The 22,642-nt window shown below is 38.2% G+C and overlaps 3 protein-coding genes across 3 annotated transcripts; 2 read left to right on the top strand and 1 right to left on the bottom strand.

The window, feature by feature from the left end:
* Window positions 1-1,022: 1,022 nt before the first annotated feature.
* LOC128124533 (olfactory receptor 51I1-like) lies at window positions 1,023-1,964 on the top strand. The gene has a single exon (XM_052760937.1). The coding sequence runs from the start codon at window positions 1,023-1,025 to the stop codon at window positions 1,962-1,964; it is 942 nt and encodes a 313-aa protein (XP_052616897.1).
* Window positions 1,965-4,565: 2,601 nt separating this feature from the next.
* On the bottom strand, window positions 4,566-5,519 carry LOC128124565 (olfactory receptor 51A4-like). The gene has a single exon (XM_052760999.1). It carries the CDS (start codon window positions 5,517-5,519, stop codon window positions 4,566-4,568), a length of 954 nt encoding a protein of 317 aa, XP_052616959.1.
* Window positions 5,520-21,322: 15,803 nt separating this feature from the next.
* Window positions 21,323-22,288, top strand: LOC128094263 (olfactory receptor 52Z1P-like). Its single transcript, XM_052712502.1, has one exon. It carries the CDS (start codon window positions 21,323-21,325, stop codon window positions 22,286-22,288), a length of 966 nt encoding a protein of 321 aa, XP_052568462.1.
* Window positions 22,289-22,642: the final 354 nt, after the last annotated feature.

Below are 22,642 nucleotides of genomic sequence, written 5' to 3'. Positions count from 1 at the left end.
GGTAAATGATTATCGTTCATTGGCAACAGTGAGAACCTCTTCTAAGTGTGAAATCCGAGTACAGTATACAATGCCAGTATATATACTTGTTTATAAATAGAAAATTTTCCTTTCCAAAAGTGTCACAATGAGTATATCTCAAGACACACATATGAGTTCACACATACGTGTATGTGAGGGGTTGATGTTTGTTTTTAACTCAGATTTTGTCTCCCATAGTGAGAAGATAGAAGCACTGGGTACTCTGCTACCCAAGGTAACCTTTTCTGCTTTTATAATTGTGTGTGTAATCGTGAACATATATGTTCATGCCATTGTGCACAAGTATACACAGACAGAATATTAAAGTTGACATAATATGTCCTGCTTTATCACTCTCCACCATATCCCCTTGAGACAAGTTCTGTCACAAAACCTGAAGATTGGCTTGTAGCCAGTAAGTCCCATTGGCTTGCCTTCTCTCTCTGATCCTATAATGCTGAGGTTACAGAAACCTGCCACTATGCTTTGCTTTTTTCTTAGTTCTGGGTATTTGCAATTAGGTCTTTATGTTAGCACAACAAGGACTCTTAGCTATGGAGCTATTACTCCAACACCATGTTTGTTTGTTTTTTCGTGTTAGGACTTTGAAGGAATTATTTTGTAAAGTACTTCTACTTATGTTTGCTGTCTCATAGATCTCATCCTAAACTCTTGGATCCAGCTGGTTTGGGTATGGGCTGAACACAAAATTCACTGTTCATTTTCACTGCCATCTTAACTGGCTCATTTCTGTATGGAGATCAGTAATGAAAAGGTTTGCATATCCTCAAGGCAGTCTTCAGGAGAACATTTGTTGCTTGGCATAATTATTAAATTCATCTTACTCCCAATAAGCTCCTTATCGTTAGACTGTATCTTTCACAGATGACATCTCATCTCGAGTGTTCATTAGAACTTCCTGAATTTGACATCTAACTTTTGCTTCCTTCTAGGGTTCAATGTCAAAAGAACAGTTTGCACAGTGATTCTCACAGACGCCCATGTCTGAATTCAATACCACATTTCAACCTTCTCTCTTCATCCTCACTGGTCTCAGAGGGCTGGTGGGTGCCCGACTGTGGCTAGGACCACTCCTAAGTCTGATGTACATCACTACAATGGCAGGGAACTGTACTGTAATTTACTTAGTGAGGACTGAACTGAGTCTGCAGGAGCCCCAGTACCATTTTTTGTCTATGTTGGCTGGGGCTGACATTGTATTGTCTGTCTCCACACTTTGCTCTGTGTTAAAAGTCTTTATCTTTGACCTCTATGAAATTGCATTTGATAGTTGCCTTGCTCAGCTCTTCTTCATCCATACATCCTCTTCCATGGGCTCAGGAATTCTGTTGGCTATGGCTTTTGACCGTTTTGTGGCCATCAGTCACCCCCTACAATACACCACAATACTTACCAACTCACGAGTCATCAAGATGGGACTGGCTGCCTTTCTGAGGGGTGTAGCACTCATGACTCCATTGCCTATTCTGCTCAAGAGGCTACCATTCTGCAAGGGTCAGATGCTGTCTTATTCCTACTGTATCCACCCAAATGTCATGAAACTAGCTTGTGGCCAAGTCAAAATCAATATTTTCTATGGGCTTGTTTTAGTTATATTTTCCTTTGGGGTAGACTTTCTGCTCATAGCCATTTCTTATGCTCTGATATTTCAAGCAGTCATGGGGATTGCTTCCAGAGAAGGTCAGATGAAGGCACTCAACACTTGTTTGTCTCATATATTTATTGTCTTTATTTACTATGGCCCTTTGTTGGCAATAACAGTAATGCATCGAATCAGCCACAGAAGTTCTCCAGTAGCACACGCAGTCCTAGGAAATATCTACCTCTTTATGCCCCCAATGCTCAACCCAATTGTGTATAGCCTGAAGACCAAGCAGATTCGTTCTGCCCTGAGAAAGTCTTTGAAAATCCATATAAGATGAACAGTTAAGAAAGTTAATGCAGACAGTTTCAGTGAAGGAAAGTACAATTCTCAATTACACAGTTAACATGATTGTTTATTTTGTTGTATTTTTACATCCGGAATGTGTATATAGATATGAAAATGAGATGAAATGTTGAAATTATAGCTTTTATGAATAAAGACATTGTATTTGTATACTCAAAAATTTTATTTTCTCCTATATGTCTTAGTGTATGATTTGATAGACTTCACAAACTAAACAATAAAAAAAAACTGTTCTTAGTTAGATATTTCAGGTTAGCCTCTATTAATGGATAAGTTCACTATATTTTTATGGTTGCAAATGAGGGTTATAATTAAAGAATTTGAAAATTCAGAATTTCAGAAATCCCCAGACCTATTCTTTTGCTTTCGGCTTTGTTTTCTTTCCTCGTGGTTTTGCTCTATTCTATTTGCTAAAATATCCCCCTTCTTTCTTGCACTGTCTCCCTGAGAACAAAATTTATAGCCATCTTCTACACCATTTTGACTCCCCTGCTATAGAGTGTGGGGGTCAAAGCAGTCAATTAGAAAATTGTTTTGCTTTTTTTCCCCTCAAATACTCCCACCTCTGCATCCGCATCCTTTAGAAGAAAAAAAAGATTATTCTGTTTTCCTCTGTTTCACACCATTGCTAACTAGTTTTGTAGCTCTGATTTGCTCCACAGTTATAGAGCACCTATATAGCCATTTTCAGAAGCTTGTTTCTGATCTTCAGATGGGTGTACACACATGGATATGCTCTTTGTAGCTATAGTCTTAAAATCTATGAAAACCAAAGTTAAATTCATGAACTTCTTCTAATGCATTTTTCCTCTCAAATTCCCTCTGTATACAAGTGATGACTATATTTTTATGATTCCAGAGTAAAAAAATTAATGCTGTTATCTCTACATTTCTTTTAAATTTCTTCTTCATTAATGTCATTACATCTCCTAAATTTATCTTAAATGCTTTTACTTTTCTACATCTCAATATTAGCTCCACTAATTTAAGCATTCTAGATGCTTTTCTTTATGTAATGTGGAGTTGAATTCTAAACATCTAACCTTACCTGGAGTTTAAACTGACATTTATTGTGTTATATAAAAGTGTTTTTAAACAAATATGATTGTGTTAAAATTTACTTCCACATTACTGACACAATACATGTTTGTTTTCACAAGTTTAACCGAATCTGTATGTGAAGCTCTCTATGATCCAACCTGCCTATCATTTCTTTCATACTCTAATCTTACCAAATAATCTTAGATTCTCAGCACAGTGCATTTATTCAAGACATTTTTTTGCCTGCTTCTGTTTATGGCTGACAGTATAGTTTTTTCTTTCCTTAATAAAGTACTTAATCATACTTTAAGAACTGAACTAAGATAGTTAGAATTCTGTAGCTGCCAAGAGTTCAATCAAAATGTCAATGAGAAGAATTTCATTGTTCATCCAGTGTCCCTTAAATTGACATAGCCATTTAATATTTAGCCCTTAATTATTCATATCTGATGCTCTTTCTAGGTAGATACTATTATAGAATTTAACTGAATCAAAGGACACTCAGCTGATTTTCACTGGAAAATGACCCACTTGTTATTTGGGAAATTATATACCAGATATCAGGATTTTCTATGATGTGTTAAATGATGCTCTAAGTATTGGGGAAACCATTTTACTTTGGCTTTCCTTATATTCTTGGATCATGTGTATGATGTGTGAGAGAAAACTAAAAAGGAGAAGGATATTTACAAAATATAACAGAAAATAGTAACAAAATAAATACTCTATACTAGACTTCAAATATAAAACTCTAACAATATCTAAGTACTGAATAATTTCAAAATATGAACATGGAATGATTTCCTAAAATACCATCAGGATAACTGTATTATGGGAGTGCTATCAGAGTGAGAGCATTTTTCCATACCAAGCAAAGTACTACAATGGCCTGGAATAGTAACCTTAGTAAAAACAGCATATAAATCAACTTTATTTATTAATTAATTAAATAAATAAATGTAAAAGCTGATGGACATTCAGGGGTCCACTATTTTACTGACCTTCATCATGCTTCCTCCAGAAGAACTTCTATTATTATACTCTAATTCCTCCAAGTATAACTTTCTGTCTCACTCTCACATCTTATAACTCGCTGCTGTTTTTAATTATTTAGATTGATAATTTACAATTTAAAAGAACAATTTTATTTGCAATGTTTCATATTAAAATTTAAAAATCAAAAATGAACACTTCCCCCATTATGTTAGCTAAGCTTGTTTTTGTCTTCCAAATATGAGTAGCATCTACTTGGTTTTCATATCCCTTTAAATTTTGTCTAGTTCATGTGTTTTATTAAAAGAAGTAACTAAACAAAGTATATGCATATCCCACACTGAATCATTTACTCTCATTTCACAAAGTAGTAGATCAATATTTCTTTTTCAGTGTTAATCAAAGTACTACCTTCTTCTTAGAAGACAAGAATATCACAATTCTCACAATATAATACCTTGAAATAAAATCATGTTCCTGAGAAGCAGGTAGATGACAGGGCAGAGAAGTAAGGCATCTCTTTCTCTAAGGCTGTATGTGACTATTTGAGCAAATTTCTTCTATCTTTGAATACTTTACACACTGCGGACCTTATCTGTTTGGTTTTTAAGCTGTACACCAAGGGGTTCAGAACAGGAGTCAAGAAAAGGAAGAGATTAGCCATGGTGACATGGAGGAGAGGAGATGTAAATGTACCAAACCTGTGAATTAGGGCCAGAACAATGAGTGGTACATAAAATATAAAGACAGTGAAGATGTGGGAGACACAGGTGTTGAGCGCCTTTAGTTGACCATCACCTGAGGCAATACCCAACACTGTTTTCAAAATCAAGATGTAAGAAATGACAATAAATACAGAGTCAACTCCAAAGGAACAGAGGACTAGAGACAATCCATAGATGATATTGACCTTGACAGGACCACAGGCCAGCTTCATAATATCAGGATGGTAGCAGTAGCAATGGGATAGAATGACACCCTTACAGAAGGGCAACCGCTTGAGTAGAATGGGTAAGGGTACCATTAACAGCACACCCCTAACAACAGCTGCAAGTCCCATTCTGATAATCCGAGAGGGTGTTAAAACCACAGTATAGTGTAATGGATTACGAATAGCTACAAACCGATCAAAAGCCATGGCCAATAGAATGGCTGACTCCATGGATGAGAAGGTATGGATGAAGAACATTTGTGTCAAGCAAGAGTGGAACTCAATTTCTCTGTGATTCAGGAGGAAGACATTCAATACTGTAGGCAGAGTTGATACAGACAGACCCATGTCTGTAGCTGCCAGCATAGATAGGAAGATGTACTGAGGCTCATGCAGGATGGAGGTGGTTTTGATAATAAAGAGGATGGTGCAGTTTCCTAGGAGGGCAATTAGGTACATGACACATAGTGGGATAGAGAACCATATCTGCACATCTTCTAGTCCAGGGATGCCTGTCAGAAGAAGGGTAGGTGGCTGGAACCAGCTACTGTTTGTAATCTTCATAAAGGTATATCTTATCCAGCCTATGTTAGCTTCCAAAGGTTTCTGTTATAAGACAAAAATGGTAAATTTTAAGACAAGAGATAATTCATAATATTCCTCTGGGTCAACATTAATTCTGACATGTTTATATGAAAAAAATCAGGCTTCTAAACCTATCTGAATAGCTGTTTGCAGCTTGGAAAATGAATAACTGCTATTGAATGTAGGAAATAGTAGGATTCCCTTGACTTAGCATACTCAAGCTAAAAATATTGATCAAGCATAAGTGAAAATTAAGGACATAATTTATGTGTGTCTCAATGGTGAAAACAAAGTATTCTCAAAATCTTAATTTGATGTTATTTAATTATGTTTCTGTCTGCTCCATTTGCACTAAACTTATCAGAACTCTCAAAATAGTCCTTGTACTTTCTCACATATCAGCATCATAGTTAGCAACACTCAAGTATCTGGGAACGTGAACATTATTTTTTCTGATATTGGTTTTGCAGAAATAAAACGCAGGGTTATTTTAATAACTGTTATAATATGTAAGTCATCTGGCCAACTTCATTTACTGACCCTCATTCTTCCAATGAACTTCTATGTCATTTGATATTTTCTTCTAGAATGATAGGATTATTCTTTCAAAAGAGGATGTTGATCAAAATATGAGAAAGTAATGAAATAACTAAAACAGTGATTGTTAGTTTTTTCAGCCAGTGCTAGAACAGGATTGGACACCAACAAATAGTTTCTTAGAAGAAATGGAAACATGTGTTTGCCAAAATACAAATAATGTATTAGTGAACAAATAATAACACTGTAGTATTTCAAATCAGCATCATTGACAGAAAAGATGTTATTTTATCTTTATTTTTAAAGACATAGGAACAGATATTATCTCTTATTAGGTGAATTATATTTATATTATGTGCTGATAATTTCCACTTTCCATACAAGAAAAAAAACAGAAAATATTGATGCCAGTACAATTGAATATGAAGACAGGATAAAAAGAGAAGTGAAAAACTATTAAATAAAAAACTATTTATCTTTTAAAAAAGCCTAGAATCCAAATATGGTGCTTTTTATAAAATTACACTAAAAATAACTATGGCCAAATATTTTAAAGAGCACCTGAGGATCAATTAAATAGAAAGAAATAAGGCAGTCTTTCTCAGAGGAAAAAGTCATAGGAAAGAGACCTAGGATAGCTGGGAATGGCTTGGCCAGTGAAGTGCATCCTGTGCAAGCTTCAGATTGGGTCCCCATCAACCCTTTACAAAAGCTGGATATACAGAGTGTTTCTATAAACCAAGTGCTGGGAATAGAGACATGACAGGCAGATCCCAGGAGCTCATTGGCCAAACAGTTTAGTGAATCAGGGAGTTCTGGGGTCAGTGGGAATAAGGAGGAGAGAGACTAAGAAACTGAACTGGTCTCCAAAAGCTGTCACACATACACCAACATGTACACACATAGACACTGATTACACACATGCACCAGAGAGAGACAGAGACAGAGAGAGAGAGAGACAGAGAGACAGAGAGGGACAAAGGGAGAAAATAAATACACACACAAAGATGGGGACAAGAAACTTCATTTTTCCCTTAACAAGATCAGAATTCTGTACTATTTTAGAAATATACAAATGTAAAAACATCACAGATGTTATTTTTTAAAAGTGTGAATATGTCTTTGAAGAGAGGTTTTTTCGTGAGTCATGATATGTACCCACTGCTATCTAGACCTCTATTACATTGTCCTGCATCTGATGACTCTGGTGCCTTTACATAGTTCTATGGCATCAAGAACTGGTAATTGGTTTTACAAAGACTGTCTGTTCTTATGATACAGTTAAAAGGACATGTGTAGCCCCAGAGAAAAAGGCTCTCTGAGGACCTAAGACACTAAGAACAAGGTTATCTTAATGCAACTTTCTGATTGGTTTACCTAGCCTGCAAGATTAACTTAAGTAAATGTTTTTAAAGGCATAGTGCATACTGGACTGGAGTATTCAATCACGTGACAAACCAACCATGCTCAGCCATTCATCCCACTGAGTCTTACCACACTAAAACAAAGAACTTTCTTACAAACCACACATCACTCCTATATTAAACCAACACAAATGCACGTAACCACATACCTGCAGGTTCCTATACAAATGTGTAAGAGTCTCTCCCTTTGTTTTAACTTTCTTCCTGAATATGTTGGAATTTACTGTCTGTATTTCCCTTTCTTTCCTGTGCTTAGCACCGACCAGATCTCAAACATCACTAGATATTAAGATCACCATCCACACCCTTGCAAGGTTTGGTGTAAAACTCACTATATGCTTAGTCTGTATTATAGCCTATTTCATTTTTTGCTATTGTTTGTAAACATGTCACTGGCCCTTTACCATGAAAGTATGTTTAATTTCAAATGATTTGAATAGATTTTCATTATTTTGGAGTCTGATCACATTGAATGATTTAACACACTAGACATAGCTTACTCATTCTTACATTAGACTTTTTGTTACTTTTGATTATGTGATCACAAACTGTGCTTTAGCTCTACTGACAGTAATTAAATCAATTTAATGTTTAGTTTCCATTCAGCCTTCTACTGAAATATCCCTAGATATTTTGGATCATGAGAATTACTCTAGCCATTAAATTCCCACCAAATATCTAGTGTTGCCCCTATAATTAACACTTAGCACATTTGATTTAATATTTTCTACTTTTGTCACCTAGATAGATTTTCTTACCTAATTTTACTTTAAGTGTCATTAATACTGACACTATAAACTCCCAATAGTTTTGTGAAGAGAGCCATGTTTTGTTTATGGATACAAGTTACATAGTGAATATTGCTTAAATAAATAAACTAATTAATTAAAAATTTGTACATTCCTACTGTATCATATGTATATTAGCACCCAGGAGACATAAATTCACCAGTAACACAAAAATCTATTTTAAGTTCTAGTGTATAAAATGCTTGGGGGAATCATAAGTTGGTAGGGAGCATTAAAACTGAAGAGTAAGTTCCAGTAGTAGACTAAAATAAGGAAAAAGTGATTGTCATCTGAAAGGTCAACTTACTCAGTTTCTGACTTCCAGGTGTCCTGGTGTCAGAAAATAACTTTATGATGGATTTCTCGGATTAGCCAAAACATTATTCTTCAATTTGTACTTGAGGATTCAAAAGTCATTTCACTATTTCAACTTCCCGATTGCTATGACTGACTCACTTGTAGCTTCCTCATATACTTTTGTAGCATCATCTCCTTCCCCCAGTCTTCTTTCAAGTCCCCAAGCAAGGACTTAATCTGCCATTTCTTTTGTATGATTTCCCATCACTTGAATCCTTAACTACTGCAATGTTTTTCTCAGTTCTTCTATTAGGCATCCCTGTTTTCACCATTGCCAATCTCTCTTTCCTCTCATTCACTAAGGATTCCAATTTTCATTTTAAAATGAAGCAAAATTTCAGTTAGGAAAGTCCTGAACAGAAGATCTTATTTATGCTGTGCTAATAAAAACACCATGGGAACACCGTACCATAAAACCTGAACTCTCACATTGACAAACTAGTTCAGAAGCACATTTTTCTTCTCTTTCCAGCTTACCCACCTGGGCATGAGTGAAAGATGTGTGGATTATTAAGGAGATGCACAAAGCCTCTACTAGGGGAAGCTGCTTGGCATGAGAGTTATTTACTACAATACAGGGAGAAATAGACAGAAGGTACCAGAGGGAGGCTATCGAAATATTCCCATGAGAGAGTGGCTTCTGCATGCCACACATGAGATGACACAAAACCAATTACTTGGAACTGAGGCCTTCCTAACTTTTCTCAATATCTCAGAGTCTTTATATTTTGTCACACACTCAGTGATGGAACCCTACTGTCTATTGTTAACATGCCACAGGCTTTACATTATAGGTGATGATTTTCTCAAAGCAATATTTTGGTATCTAACCTTACTTTGAATAATTTTTAAGTGGATAATCTTTAAATATATTTGCTCCATTTTCTTCCTGAGAAAATAAAGGTTACAATCACTGTAACAATTCATCAGTATCATATTCTTTCATAACAGTGAGATGCTATGTATTTTTGATAGATCTATGTCCATTTACACTGAGCTAATGACCTCATTATAAGTATTATTTTTCTCTTCTTTTCTTCCCATAAAATTATTAACAATTTCCCCAAATCATATCTAACTATCTATCTATCTATCTATCTATCTATCTATCTATCTATCTATCTATCATCTATCTATCTATGCAACTAACTCCAAAATATTGGTATATAGGTGTATACTTCTTATGGTTGTAAGGTTTTTATTCTCTTTTCAAAGTTGTATTATTTACTTCCTACATAATACTAAACTATAAATATAAAATGTTATGAAAAATACAGCCCAGACACAAAACCTTCGACCTACAGTCTGTCCTGCCTGCAAGATGTACTGGGGCAATGGTGGTGCAGAACTTGTGAGAGTAGCCAACCGATGTCTGGTTTAACTTGAGACTCAAGCCACCAGAGGGAGCCCATATCCAACACTGCCTGGAGGGCCAGGAACTGGAAACTGGACAGCCCAGAGACCTAGTGTAGAACCAAGCACGACTGGGGGAAAAAAGTTGAAGGGCCTTGTCCAGTAGTCGTCACCAGAGAGTTTCCTTTGGCAGTAGCAGGAGTGCGTTCAGAGACCCAAAGACAGGTATTATGTGGAAAGAGTGTCTAAACTGGAGGTGTCCATTGAGTACCTCCACTCAGAGATCCCAGAACCTTATGGAAGAGGGGGTAGAAAGATTGTAGTGGTCAGAGGGGATAGAGGACACCAGGAGAACATGGCCCAACAAATCCACTAAGCAGGGCTCACATGGGCACATAGAGACTGAAGCAGCATGCACAGGGCCTACACGGGTCTACAGCACAAGGATTTCTGCATATATTTTAAAGCTGTTTGCTTGATGTTTTTATGGGACTCTGAGTCGTGGGAGCAGATGTATCTCTGACTCTATTGCCTGCTACTAGGACTCTCTTCCTCCTATTGGGTTGCCTTCTGCAGCCTTGATTTGAGGGCTTTTGCCTTATCTTAGCGTATCTGGTTTTGTTGTGTTTGGCTGTGGTCTCCTGGAGGCCTGCTCTTTTCTGAGGGAAGAGAGATGGGGAGTGTATTTGGTGGAAAGGGGAGGAGAAAAGGGAGGTGAATTTGTGGTCGGGATGTATAAGAAACTATTTTCAATTAAAATTTTCAAATAAAAAATACACTTGAATGAAGAATAATGAATAGATGGAATACTTTACACTTGCCCAAAAATAGAGTAAAGGGGGTTTCATTTATCTTCTTACCTAAGACAACAGTGACAGAATTATGAGACAATCATACCTTAACAATAAAGGTTAACAGTAAACTCTTTAAATTGATGCTGGTATGGCTATTAAAGATGAACCAGTAAATCTGTCACTTATACATCACATGCACCCATGACTGTCCATAGAATCCTCTGCCTTAACATTCCGGTTTACAAGTAGAGGCTGAGAAGATTGAAGAAAAGCATCACTTGTGAAGTTTAGAGACCAAGCCAGGTGTATGGACTTTGTGTTGAATGTACTTGTCACTTTATAAGCACAAACATTGCTCTTTCCACACAAAGATGCTATCAATTTTTGTGCAGTTGTTGCAATGTACCCAAGGTATGGGAACGTGAATACGAATTAAACATTAACTTGTTAATTTTCAAAACATCTGTTATCGTAATTTTGTGGAAATCTGAAACTTGCATTTGGGAACAGATATTAATGAAGTTATTGCATTAAATGTGTTTTCTGAAAACGTGAAGTTGTTTTAATACCAAATTATCTTGTAGCATCAGGCAAAACAACCCATTTACAATCTATAAACTTACATTTTAGGAGCAAATAGTGTCTAGTGAAGAAGTCTTGATCTGTTCTTAAAATAATTCAGTCTATCTTTGCCTCTTCTAGCTTTCATGTTGTTTAAAAGACTATAATTTTAATTAAAAATCTAAGTTACTGTTCTGTATTACCATCAACTGTAAAAGTCTATAAATGTGCTTGTATATATTCATGTATTATTATCTAATCCCTGTCAAATCAACATCCTTACTTTGACCTATGCTTTTATTTCAGGTGCCTGTTTCAGTGACTATTGAGTGTTGACCGTTTAGCATAAGGAAAACCTAATAATAATCTATTTATGTTATACAATTTAATAGTATTTTATAAACATAATATACTTGACATGTTATAACTTTAAAATGTGGTTCTATTATTGTATTAAAGAACTACTTCCAATTATATTCATTACTCTAAATTTTTACTGTCAACTGTGTTAGCTTGTCCAAACAATGTTATTTGGCACAGAAACCCATACTTACTTTAAAGCTAGGTTATGAGCTATTTGTGATGATGAATTATTTTACTCAAGCTTTGATGGCAGTAATTAAGCAATAGAAAAATAACATCTTTGTAAGTGTGTTGCTCAGATTTAACAAAGACAATATTAACATACTCTGAAGGTGAAACAGTTTTGTGGAAGAATGTTTGACTAACACACACAAGAAACTAGTTTTGCCCCCACCCCATGCCATGTGGCCAGGATGGACAGAACTCAACCAAATGCACCAACCAGGAACTGCCCGGTGGTTAGGCACTATAATGATTTTTCTGTGATAAGGAAACATGGCCCAGCCCAGTGTCATGGCCACCTGAGGGGAACAAGGAGATCCACAAACAGGCCTCAGAACATCCGCCCTGGGCTCCAAGGAAAAAACTTAGGCCCGCCTGGTACCTTGAAGCACCATCCAGATGGACACTATCAGAGTGAGCAAAGGCATGGCATGGTGTATTAAGGGAGAAAGAGAGAGAGAGAGAGAGAGAGAGAGAGAGAGAGAGAGAGAGAGAGAGAGAGAGAGAGAGAATGAGAGAGAGAGAGAGAGAAATGGTTCAGGTCCTGTGGACAGAAACATATTTGAAGAGACTAGATAGAGGAAGGGAGCAGGCTGAGATGGTGTGGGAGCTGACTACTTGACCAGGGACAACAAATGGGAAAGCAAGCTCTGAACTTTGTCTAGACAGCACAGCAGAGATAAACCTGTTTGAGAGCACAGGTGAGCAAGCCCTGAGGATGGTAGCCTGGGAGACCTAGCCCCACCCCTCATCTGCCACATGGGCTGGGGAGAGATGCTCTCACTCCCCCCACCCACTACTGTGGGACCATCAAAGCCTGGGACAGGTGAAAGAGTTGGCCCTATGGTCTTAATAGGGGGAGAACTGTCCCTGCCCCCCCCACCAACTGCACCTTTCCAGGGCAGCACAATGGAGCCAACCCTGTTAGTGGAGCTGTGGGTGAACCAGCCTCGAAATTGTGAGGCTGGGAGAGCTATCTCCATTTCTCATCTGTCTGTGACAGCATAGGCAAGAGAAAGATGCCTCCCCCCACCTCCCATGCTCATCAATGACTGAGGCAGGTGGGAGAGCTGTCTCTGACCCCCACCAACTACAACACTCAGGAGAGTAGGCCCTGTACCTTGCCAGGGCAGCACAATAGAGCCAAACCTGTTAGCAGAGGTTTGGGTGAGCTAGCCCCAAAGTTGTGAGCATGGGAGAACTGTCACCATTACTCATCTGTCGTGTGGTGGCATGGGTAGAGGAGAGTTGCTCTACTCTGCACCCATCAACACTTAAGGCAGATGGGAGAGCTGACCTTGTGGTCATAAGAGCAGAAGTGCTGTCCCCCACCAGCTGCAATACTCAGGAGAGCAGGCCCAGCCTATTGCCTGGGCAACGCAATAGAGCCAATCCTGTTGTGAGTGAGCCAGCCCTGAAGTAGATAGCAAGGGAGAGCTGTCCCCATCACCCATTTGTCCAGTGGCAGCATGGGTGAGAGAGAGTTGCCCTACACACTTATCAATGCCTGAGGCAGGTGTAAGAACTGGCCCTGTGGTCATAATAGCAGGAGAGCTGCCCCTGCCGCCCACCCCACCACCACCAGCAGCAATACTTGGGAGAGCAGGCCCTGCACTTTATCTGGGTAACACAATAGTGCCAACCTTGTTGGTGGAGGTGTGGGGAAGCCATCACCAAAGTTGTAGGCATGGGAGAGCTGTTTCCACTACTCATTTGTCATGTGGAGGTATGGGAGAGTGAGAGGATGCCCCTCTTACCCCTTGCCCCTTACCACCTGCTACAAAGGACAAAACTGACCCCCACCCCTTACCAGCTGCAGCACTCAGGAAATAAACCCTGCCCATCCCCTAGGCAGCACAGCAGAGCTGCCCAGTGTTTGGAGGTGAGGGTGACCCAGGCCAGATGTTATGAGGAGTGAAGGAGAGCTGTCCCCATTACTCATCTGAGATACGGTGGCATGGGCAAAGGAGAGATACCCTTTCCCCCCCATTCCTCACCCATCAGCACTTTAGACAGGTAGAGGAGCTAGCCCCGGGGTCATAAGAGCAGGAAGGCCGTTCCTGCCCCTCAGTGGCTGCAGCACTCGGGAGAGTGGCCTCTGCACCTCACCTGGGAAACACAGTAGAGCTGGACCCGATGGTGTAGGTGGGGGAGAGCTGCCCTAGAGGATGTGAAAGCAGGAAAACTAGTCTCACTCCTCGCTTATTGCTGCAAGGCTGAATTAGCTGGGACAATGCTGGAGAGTTCACCCTGGTGGTGAGGACAGGGGAGAACTGGCGGGTGGACCAACCCTGCAGCTGCTCATGCTTAGAATCAGGGTTATGAATTGGCCTGCCCCAATATCTACCCCCATCTATGATCTGCTGGAGCACATGAAGGGGCCTGACCTACAGACCCAAAGCTGTAGGATCTCCACAGCACAGGGCAACAGCAGGATATCCAAGAAGAGTCCTAGTGAGGGCCCAGCATCAATAGTGTAGTAGAAACCAGAGGCCTTGAACCAGACCAATGACTTTGCAACGAACACTTGCAAGTAAAGACATATGAGCAAACGAGTTTACTGAGTGACTCACTGTGTTACCCTGTAGCTTTCATGATGAGGCTTTTGATTTTTCCCTTTCGTTTTCTTAAATTTTGTTTCAGTTTGGGGGGGGGGGGATGTTTCATTGCCAGAGGGTGGGTATGAAGGGACAGGGAAATGAATGGGATCAAGATACATGATGTAAATGAGACATAGAATAAATGAAATAAAGTATAAAACAAGAGAGAGAGAAAAAAAACTCATTTTGAGACTCAAAGAAAACAGTACTAAATTGTACCTTATTTCACCTCCATAGATTGTGAGCTAATATTCGAGACAAATCAAATCCTAAGGTGACAGCTGGTAAGATTGATCAGTGGCAAAGATGAATCCCTGCTCTTCCTGGGGCCCCAAGTTTAGTCCCTATGACCTGCATCAAAATTCTCACAATCATTTTTAATTCCACTCTTAAGGCATCCGACATCCTCTTTGGGCTTCCTGGGATCTTGAGCATATGGCATATGCTCACACATATACACATACATATACATAAAAAATTGAAATCAATTTTATAAATCAAAAAACAAATTTTAAATGAATTACATATAAATCCCTAAGGAGTACATTGACAGAGTAAAATGTAGGTTCATGTACCCTGACAACCACATTCTTACAACGTCCATTTTTTTAAATTATTTCTGCCAAAACAGCCATAGTGTATGTTTCTCGCTGTAATAGGGTTTTGCTAAACCCTCAGAATTGTCTCAGAAAGATAATCTTCCTGGAAGTTTGGTTATTTAATTTAATGGATCTTGAGGTTAGGTACTTCGTTTTTGTTTTTCTTACCTAAGGACCTGGGCCTCAGAAGACCACAGGCATTTTCTGGAATCCCTCAATTCTACTGAGTCTTAAGTCTCTCAGGATTGAGAAACTTATACCAGCGTCGGCATGAGCAGTAGGACAGAATTAATGAGAAACAACTCACCTTGCTGACCACCAGGGAGTCTGTAGCTGCAGAATAGAGGAGGCAACAACAGCCATCATTAGAAGTTAGAGAATTCATAGTGCTGGCTGCAGATGGTGTCCTCTAGGTGTCAAGTGTAAGATTATAGATAGTCCTCAGTCCTCAGAAAGGGATGGTGACAATTTCCCAGCTATTCTTGTCTCAGGTATGGCACTTGTCCAGACAGTGGCTTTAGCTGTTTTAAGGTTGAGAATGGAAGCAGGTGTCACACTCATGAAATGTGTTACTGATGGTTGTAACTGAACACCTGAAACAGTAGTGTATTACTGTTTCAGTCCTATAAGTGTTTATTGACAAATAGATTATATCTTTTGACAGGTAATTACCATGATGGACAATTTCTCCAGAATGTAAATCATGGGTTTTCCCAAAGTAGGAATATTTTTCCTAAACTAGGAATATTTATTTTCCCTAAAGTAGGAATAAGCCAAAAAAGAATAGTGGGTTTTTTTTCACCCCGATATAGTCAGTGACAAGTTAGGCTTCCTATAAGTGAAGAAAAATCCATGTCATGTTTTAAGAGTCTACCTCAGAGGTGTCGCTGTCTTTTCAAATATTAAAGGCACTGGAAATGCCTTATCCAAACCAGAAATGAAAGAACACCTTCACTAATGAAGCATTAGTAGAGTAGGTGAGAATATCTGATTCTCAAAACAAGAGCTGAATTTGCTGGAGGATCTCATGGTAAGTTTCATTTACTGGTTTGTTTAGTTCCTCGTCACATGCTTGATGTGGCACTATGTGTTGATTTTCACATTGGGTAAACTTTTGAACAAAGTGTACAAGATGAAATAGGACATAACTCAGAAGTAAAGTGTATGGGAGTGATGTAGTTAGGAATGAGGAGAAAAAAAATAACGACTCTAAACAAAAATTAGCATGAGTCTAACAAATCTATGAGCAACAGACTGCATAGGGACCTTAGAATTTTTATGAATTTCACATTGTCTCAAAGGAAGAAAAACCAACCCAGGCCAATCCCCTCTTTCAAAAGAATGTTTCCTAAAGTTATTTGATTTCCAGTGACTGATTTTTTTTTCTTTGTTTGAGAGGCTATCCTCTCGGCAGTCACCAACCACGGTGACTTTGTGCCATCACATATTCAACATCTCCATCCCCTTGCAATGTGACTGGACCTGACCCCCACTAACCCTTTGAAATTTCAATAAACACTGGTGGATGACCTAAGATTTTTATTTCAAGTTTTATTCTCAACACAGAAATTGACACATCATATTGAATAGCCATGAGTCTAATAATAATAATGTAATGGTGGAAAAACTTCACAATAGCTCTGCAAGTCAGAGCTATGAGAACTCAATGGGAAGATGACATAATTGCATCAAGGAGGTCAGGATTAAAGACAGCTTAAGGGGGTGTTGCTGTGTAAACAGCAAATGATGGGGTGTGTTAAAGAAAGGTGAGCTGAGTTCCTGCTTTATTATATACAGGTTGTGTGACCTAAGCAAGTTGCTTAGCCTGTTCATATCTCATTTTTATGTGTGGTATATAAACCATACCAGGAGTCATATTTACATGCTAGTATGATGTTTAAAAGTTATTTTATGAGCATTAAACTACAAAATTACAGGACAAAACTGATATGAAGGTCTTAAAATATTTAGTTTAACAACATAAACAACACAAGTTATTAAAAGGTGGATAGAATAGTCTGGACAGTTAGAAACTCTCACTGTTCCTACCTAAACTATGCACCAGATATACAATAGAGGGGCCCATACAGTCTGTTTTGTTATGTTCTTAATTTTTTTAATCTGAAATAATGAACTACAATATGATCAAAAACCACAGCCTGGTGGTTTTGGTCTTTGAGCTCCACGAATTGGATTTTATACATATTTTAAATAGAATGATGTATAAGCTGGTTTTACTTCAGCTCTTATAGACATAGAGGTCAGAGGAAGGCATGTCTCAGCCAAGGTTATGGTTGATTGGGAAGAGCTGAAGCTAGAGCTCAAAGGCATTCAGTTGTCTTTCTAGTGCACTATGCACATTCAGTCAGCCTTCAGATTGATTTACTTATTCTTTCTAGATACAAACTACTTGCCTATTACATAAAGATGAAAATACAACTTAAGCAACAGGCACTTTATATATAGTATCATATAGTATAGTATAGTATAGTATAGTATAGTATAGTATAGTATAGTATAATCCTTAAGAAGATTGTTTTCTAATGAGACATATAGAGGATGGATCCAGACATCAGGAGAGGTGTAAATGAACCAGGAGGAAGATAGAGAGAGGGGAAACCATAGTCATTATACACTGTATGAAAAAATGCAATTTCAGTAAGAAATAGTCACTATACATATATATATGCATTCTTAATACATACATATGTATTTCTTATTTTTTTTTAAATTTATTCATTTTACATACCAACCACAGATCCCCTTCTCATTTCTCCTCCTGCACCCACACCCACACCTAACCCTCCCAACCCACTCCTCCTCCCCTCTTCCAAATGGTTAAGTTCTTCCATGGGGAGAAAGCAAGCTGCCTCAACTGAAAGTCATTTTTTTAAGAGCAGCTAACTACCTGTTTCCTGTTCGTATTTTTTTCCAATGTGCTTCATGGTCTCTGTATAAGATAGAGGAATTCTCCAGGAATAGTTCTAGGGTGATTTCTGAACCTTCAAAACCACAAATGATTTTGCTCATGATAAAAAAAAAAAAAATGATAGGATGAAATCTGGCATGTGGGTTGGTTTCTATTATCTCTATCTGGTACGATACCTGAATCAGTTATAGAAATGATTACTTATTGAGTAACTGTGTGAGAGATGCTGTTCTTACTTCCTCACAATTGTTACCCTCACTGAACCACATATCAACGCAATGACATAACCGTTGTCACCACCTCATGTGAATACACTCATATACACAGATGAGAATTTGAAGGCTGGAATTAGAGTGAAGTCAGAGTCTAAGACCCAAGCTCTGAACCTGTTTTGAAATATTCTTCACCATGTAATACATGTTGTGCAAATAATGTGAATTCCATAAGTATCTGTTAAATAGCAATTCATATAGGAAGCTAACTTATATAACCTTAAAAGTATAATTATCAATATTGTTATGAAAATGACAGTATATAAAACACAAAGATGCTTTTGTTCATCAACAAAATTAACAGGAACCAAACTATTCTTTTAAAAGTACAGCTTACCTACACAGAGAAACCCTGTTGTGAAAAATAAGAAAAAACAAAAAATGTACAACTTACTCCTTTAAATTCTTGATTCACCCCGATGTTAATTAATGGCATCACTACATTTTTCCAAACTGTGTCAAAATAATTTATAAGCTTTGTTTAACACACATTAATCTGCTGCAAAGAAATCTCTATTTTATGCATTTGCTTATACGCACATCTAACAAAACAGTTTTGACAGCAATGCCATGGTTCTGTTTAGGTTTGGTGTCTTGAGCCATCCCTTATTGCTAATGGGAAGTGATAGTAGAGATTCTATCTTTCTCTCCTTCAACTGGGACAACTTTTTACTCAACAAACATTTCTTATTCTATATGCTGAAAACACAGAAAAGAACAAAAATAAGCACATAGTCCCTTTGAAAACATTACTTTGAAATGATAAGACATTATTTGTATTGTATCATAATTTATATTGTATTTCCTCGGGTTTAATAAATCATTCTTAGCATCAAGGTTTTAACCAAAAGCCATACACTCTGCCATCCATCTGAAGCTTAAAGTTACAACCTATGTGTCCAATCCTATGTCTCATTTTGCCCAGCCCTTAGTGTGTTAGATGACTTGAAATGTGTGCAGTTATATGTATTTTTTCTGAGCTTTTTATTTGACTTCCTTGTTCTTCCCAAGGACAAGCTTTTCCTTTTTAACTCAAAAGTGCCTCTGATAAGAATATTTAATGACAATATTTTCATGAATCTTTAATCTGCTTCTTTATAAACATAGTATCTATTATGTTAATGACACATTTAATATGTTCAACTGTTTCTATCCTGAAAGATGGTTGTTTGTCCATGCTTTGAGTTCTCTGAAAGGTATGAAATCTTTCTAATTGAATATATGTATGATCTATATCTGATTATCTCTTTAACATAGTACCATAGCAGAGTGAATTTTAATTCTTTGATATGTTTACAATTCAGTAATTTAATTTCTATGAGCCTTGTCTCCATTATCATTGAAATTTGTTTATATAATGAATAAAGAAAAGAAGAAGCCTGAAATATAAAGAGAAACTAGAAAACATATGTGTGAACAAGGGTCAAAAAGAGGTGAGGATAGAGGGAGGAAGATAACTTGTGTGTGAAAGAGTATGCATGCTGACTTCTAATAGTGTAACGTAAGTTCTCACTCAGCTCAGCTTTGGTTACAGGTGTGTGCAAATCATTATCCACAAGTTGCAGATAGCCATGCACAGCTATGATTCTGGTCCAACTGACACTCATAATATACTTAAAACACTATGAGAGTGTTCTGTGTGTGGTTTTATTGTAACTTGGTTGCACAGTTCTTAAGCATGAACTTTGTAGATCACAATGTGATCCAGAGAAGACAAAAGGTCAGGTACCTGGTTCAATTGTAGCTTTGTGCACTGCAGTCCAGCCAGACAACAGCATTGATTCAGTATCAAACTCAAAACTAGTATAGCATTCTTCAAAACAAGGATTACCCATTTATTTATTTAAGAAAATTTTACTCATTTCATATACCAACCACAGATCGCCCTCTCATCCCTCTTCCAGCTCCCCCTCAGCCTCCCATCCATCTCCCCATCCTCTCTTCCAAGGTAAGGCCTCCCATGAGGAGTCAGCAAAGCCTGGTACACTCAGTTGAAGTAGGACCAAGCCCCTCTTCCATCCATCAAGGCTGAGCAAGGTGCTCCACCAAAGGCAATGGGCTCCAAAAAGCCAGCTCATGCACCAGGGATAGATCCTGATCCTACTGACAGGGGCCCCTCAAACAGACCAAGCTACACAACTGTCTCCCATATGCAGAGGGCCTAGTCCAGTCCCATGCAGGCTCCATAGCTGTTGGTCTAGTTTGTGAGTTCCCCCAAGCTTGATTCAGTTGTCTCTGTAGATTTCCCCACCACGATCTTGACCCCCATCCCCTTGCTTACAGAATCCCTCTTCCCTTTCTTCAACTGGACTCCTGGAGCTCAGCCTGGTGCTTGACTGTGGTTCTCTGCATCTGCTTCCATCATTTACTGGATGAAGGCTCTATGATGATAGTTAGGGTGGATTGCCCACATTTTTATATCCTTAGTTTGTTAAATAAACTACTTAAGTAAGGAAAAGGCAATTCTTTTACTAAAAGTTTTATATTAAAATAGTACATAGGTAATGGTTAACACTTATTCAATAGCTATGAGCTCCCCAAAGACAACAGGTGTCTGACCACTACATCTCTAGCACTTGAAGAGGAGAATTGTGTTTGAACATCATAAGTGAACAATAGGGGAAATGAACAATGATGGGCAAAGCCTGCCAAAGCCTCTTAGGTCTGAAGCAGAAGAAGTAAATATAAGGCATTTAATGGTGTAGTCTCAATTTCAAGCCACCTTAAAGTTTGCCACTATAATTAACATTGTTATGTTTTCCAATTAACAAACCTTTATAAAACTTTGGTTACTTTGCTGTTAAAGAAGTCTGTACATACCTGAATTGCAAGAGATTAACATTTTCATAAGATAATCTTAGCCAACTGTGAGTGTTCATATTTAATCTAATAAAATAACCATGATTCTTTCTTCTTGTTTTTGTTTTTGTTTTGTTGTTGCTGTTTTGCCTTGGCAGGTTCAGAACTAGTGGGCAAAATAAACATGACAACACTTTCAACCACTTTAAATCACACCAATCTCAGAGACATCTGGTACACCATGATTGGGATCCCAGGACTAGAAGATGCACACATATGGATCTCTATCCCTATCTGTTCAATGTACATAGTGGCCATTGCAGGCAATGCACTGCTGTTATTCCTGATTATCACTGAACGCAGCCTTCATGAACCCATGTACCTTTTTCTCTCCATGTTGGCCCTTGCTGATATCTTTCTGTCCACAGTCACAACACCAAAAATGTTAGCAATCTTCTGGTTCCAAGCTGGAGGCATTTCCTTTGCCAGCTGTGTGTCTCAGATGTTTTTCCTCCACTTTATCTTTGTGGCAGAGTCTGCCATACTGCTGGCTATGGCATTTGACCGTTATGTGGCCATCTGCTATCCACTAAGATATACCAATATTCTAACCCCATCTGTCATCAGCAAAATGGGTATTGCATCTGTGACTAGAAGCTTCTTCATCTGCTTCCCCCTGATTTTCCTCGTTTATCGGCTCACCTACTGTGGGAGGAACATCATTCGGCACTCATACTGTGAACACATGGGCATTGCCAGGTTGGCCTGTGACAGCATCAAAGTCAACATTTACTATGGGGTGATAGTGGCTCTGTTTTCCACCTGCCTAGATGTGGTACTGATCATTGTATCATATGTCCTTATACTTTGTGCTGTGTTTAGAATTCCTTCTCGAGATGCCCGACTCAAGGCTCTGGGTACATGTGGCTCCCATGTTTGTGTTATTCTCCTGTTCTACACACCAGCTTTTTTTTCTTTCTTTGCTCATCGTTTTGGGGGTCACAGTATACCACTGCATGTGCACATTCTCCTTGCTAACCTCTATGTGGTAGTACCACCCACTGTCAATCCCATCATTTATGGCGTGAAGACTAAGCAAATTCAGGAGAGGGTTATCCAAGTCTTTTCTTTAGGCAAGACATTTTGTTGACATAAACCAAGCAGCTTGGTTCAGTGCTTTATAATTTTCCCATGAACTATAGAACTCAGGAATATCTGAAGTTACAATAGGAATATTAAATCAAGAGAGTACTAATGAAGGCCATCATGGCAATTTTGAGCAATCAAGAGTGAATTCTACTCAGCATATATTTTGTTCAGAATAATACTAGAACAAGGACACATTATTTTATGTACTATTTTTCATCTTTGTTACAGCATACATATTCATAATAGTTCAAAAACTTTCAATTTTATGTTAACACATAAAACAGGAAAATAAATGGCATGGTCCTTGTTTATAAACCAAACAAATGGAGATAGACTCATATAATTTTTCATTTCA

Source organism: Peromyscus californicus, unplaced genomic scaffold (assembly GCF_007827085.1).
Source record: "Peromyscus californicus insignis strain IS unplaced genomic scaffold, ASM782708v3 Scaffold_4__1_contigs__length_199733344, whole genome shotgun sequence".
NCBI classification, from domain to species: Eukaryota; Metazoa; Chordata; class Mammalia; order Rodentia; family Cricetidae; genus Peromyscus; species Peromyscus californicus.
The sequence above is the reverse complement of the archived record's forward strand: the minus strand, read 5'-3'. Positions and strand labels throughout refer to the sequence as shown.

Coding starts and splice junctions, on each gene's coding strand:
- LOC128094263 (XM_052712502.1), top strand. CDS start 21,323: ATGACAACACTTTCAACCACTTTAAATCACACCAATCTCAGAGACATC.
- LOC128124565 (XM_052760999.1), bottom strand. CDS start 5,519: ATGAAGATTACAAACAGTAGCTGGTTCCAGCCACCTACCCTTCTTCTG.
- LOC128124533 (XM_052760937.1), top strand. CDS start 1,023: ATGTCTGAATTCAATACCACATTTCAACCTTCTCTCTTCATCCTCACT.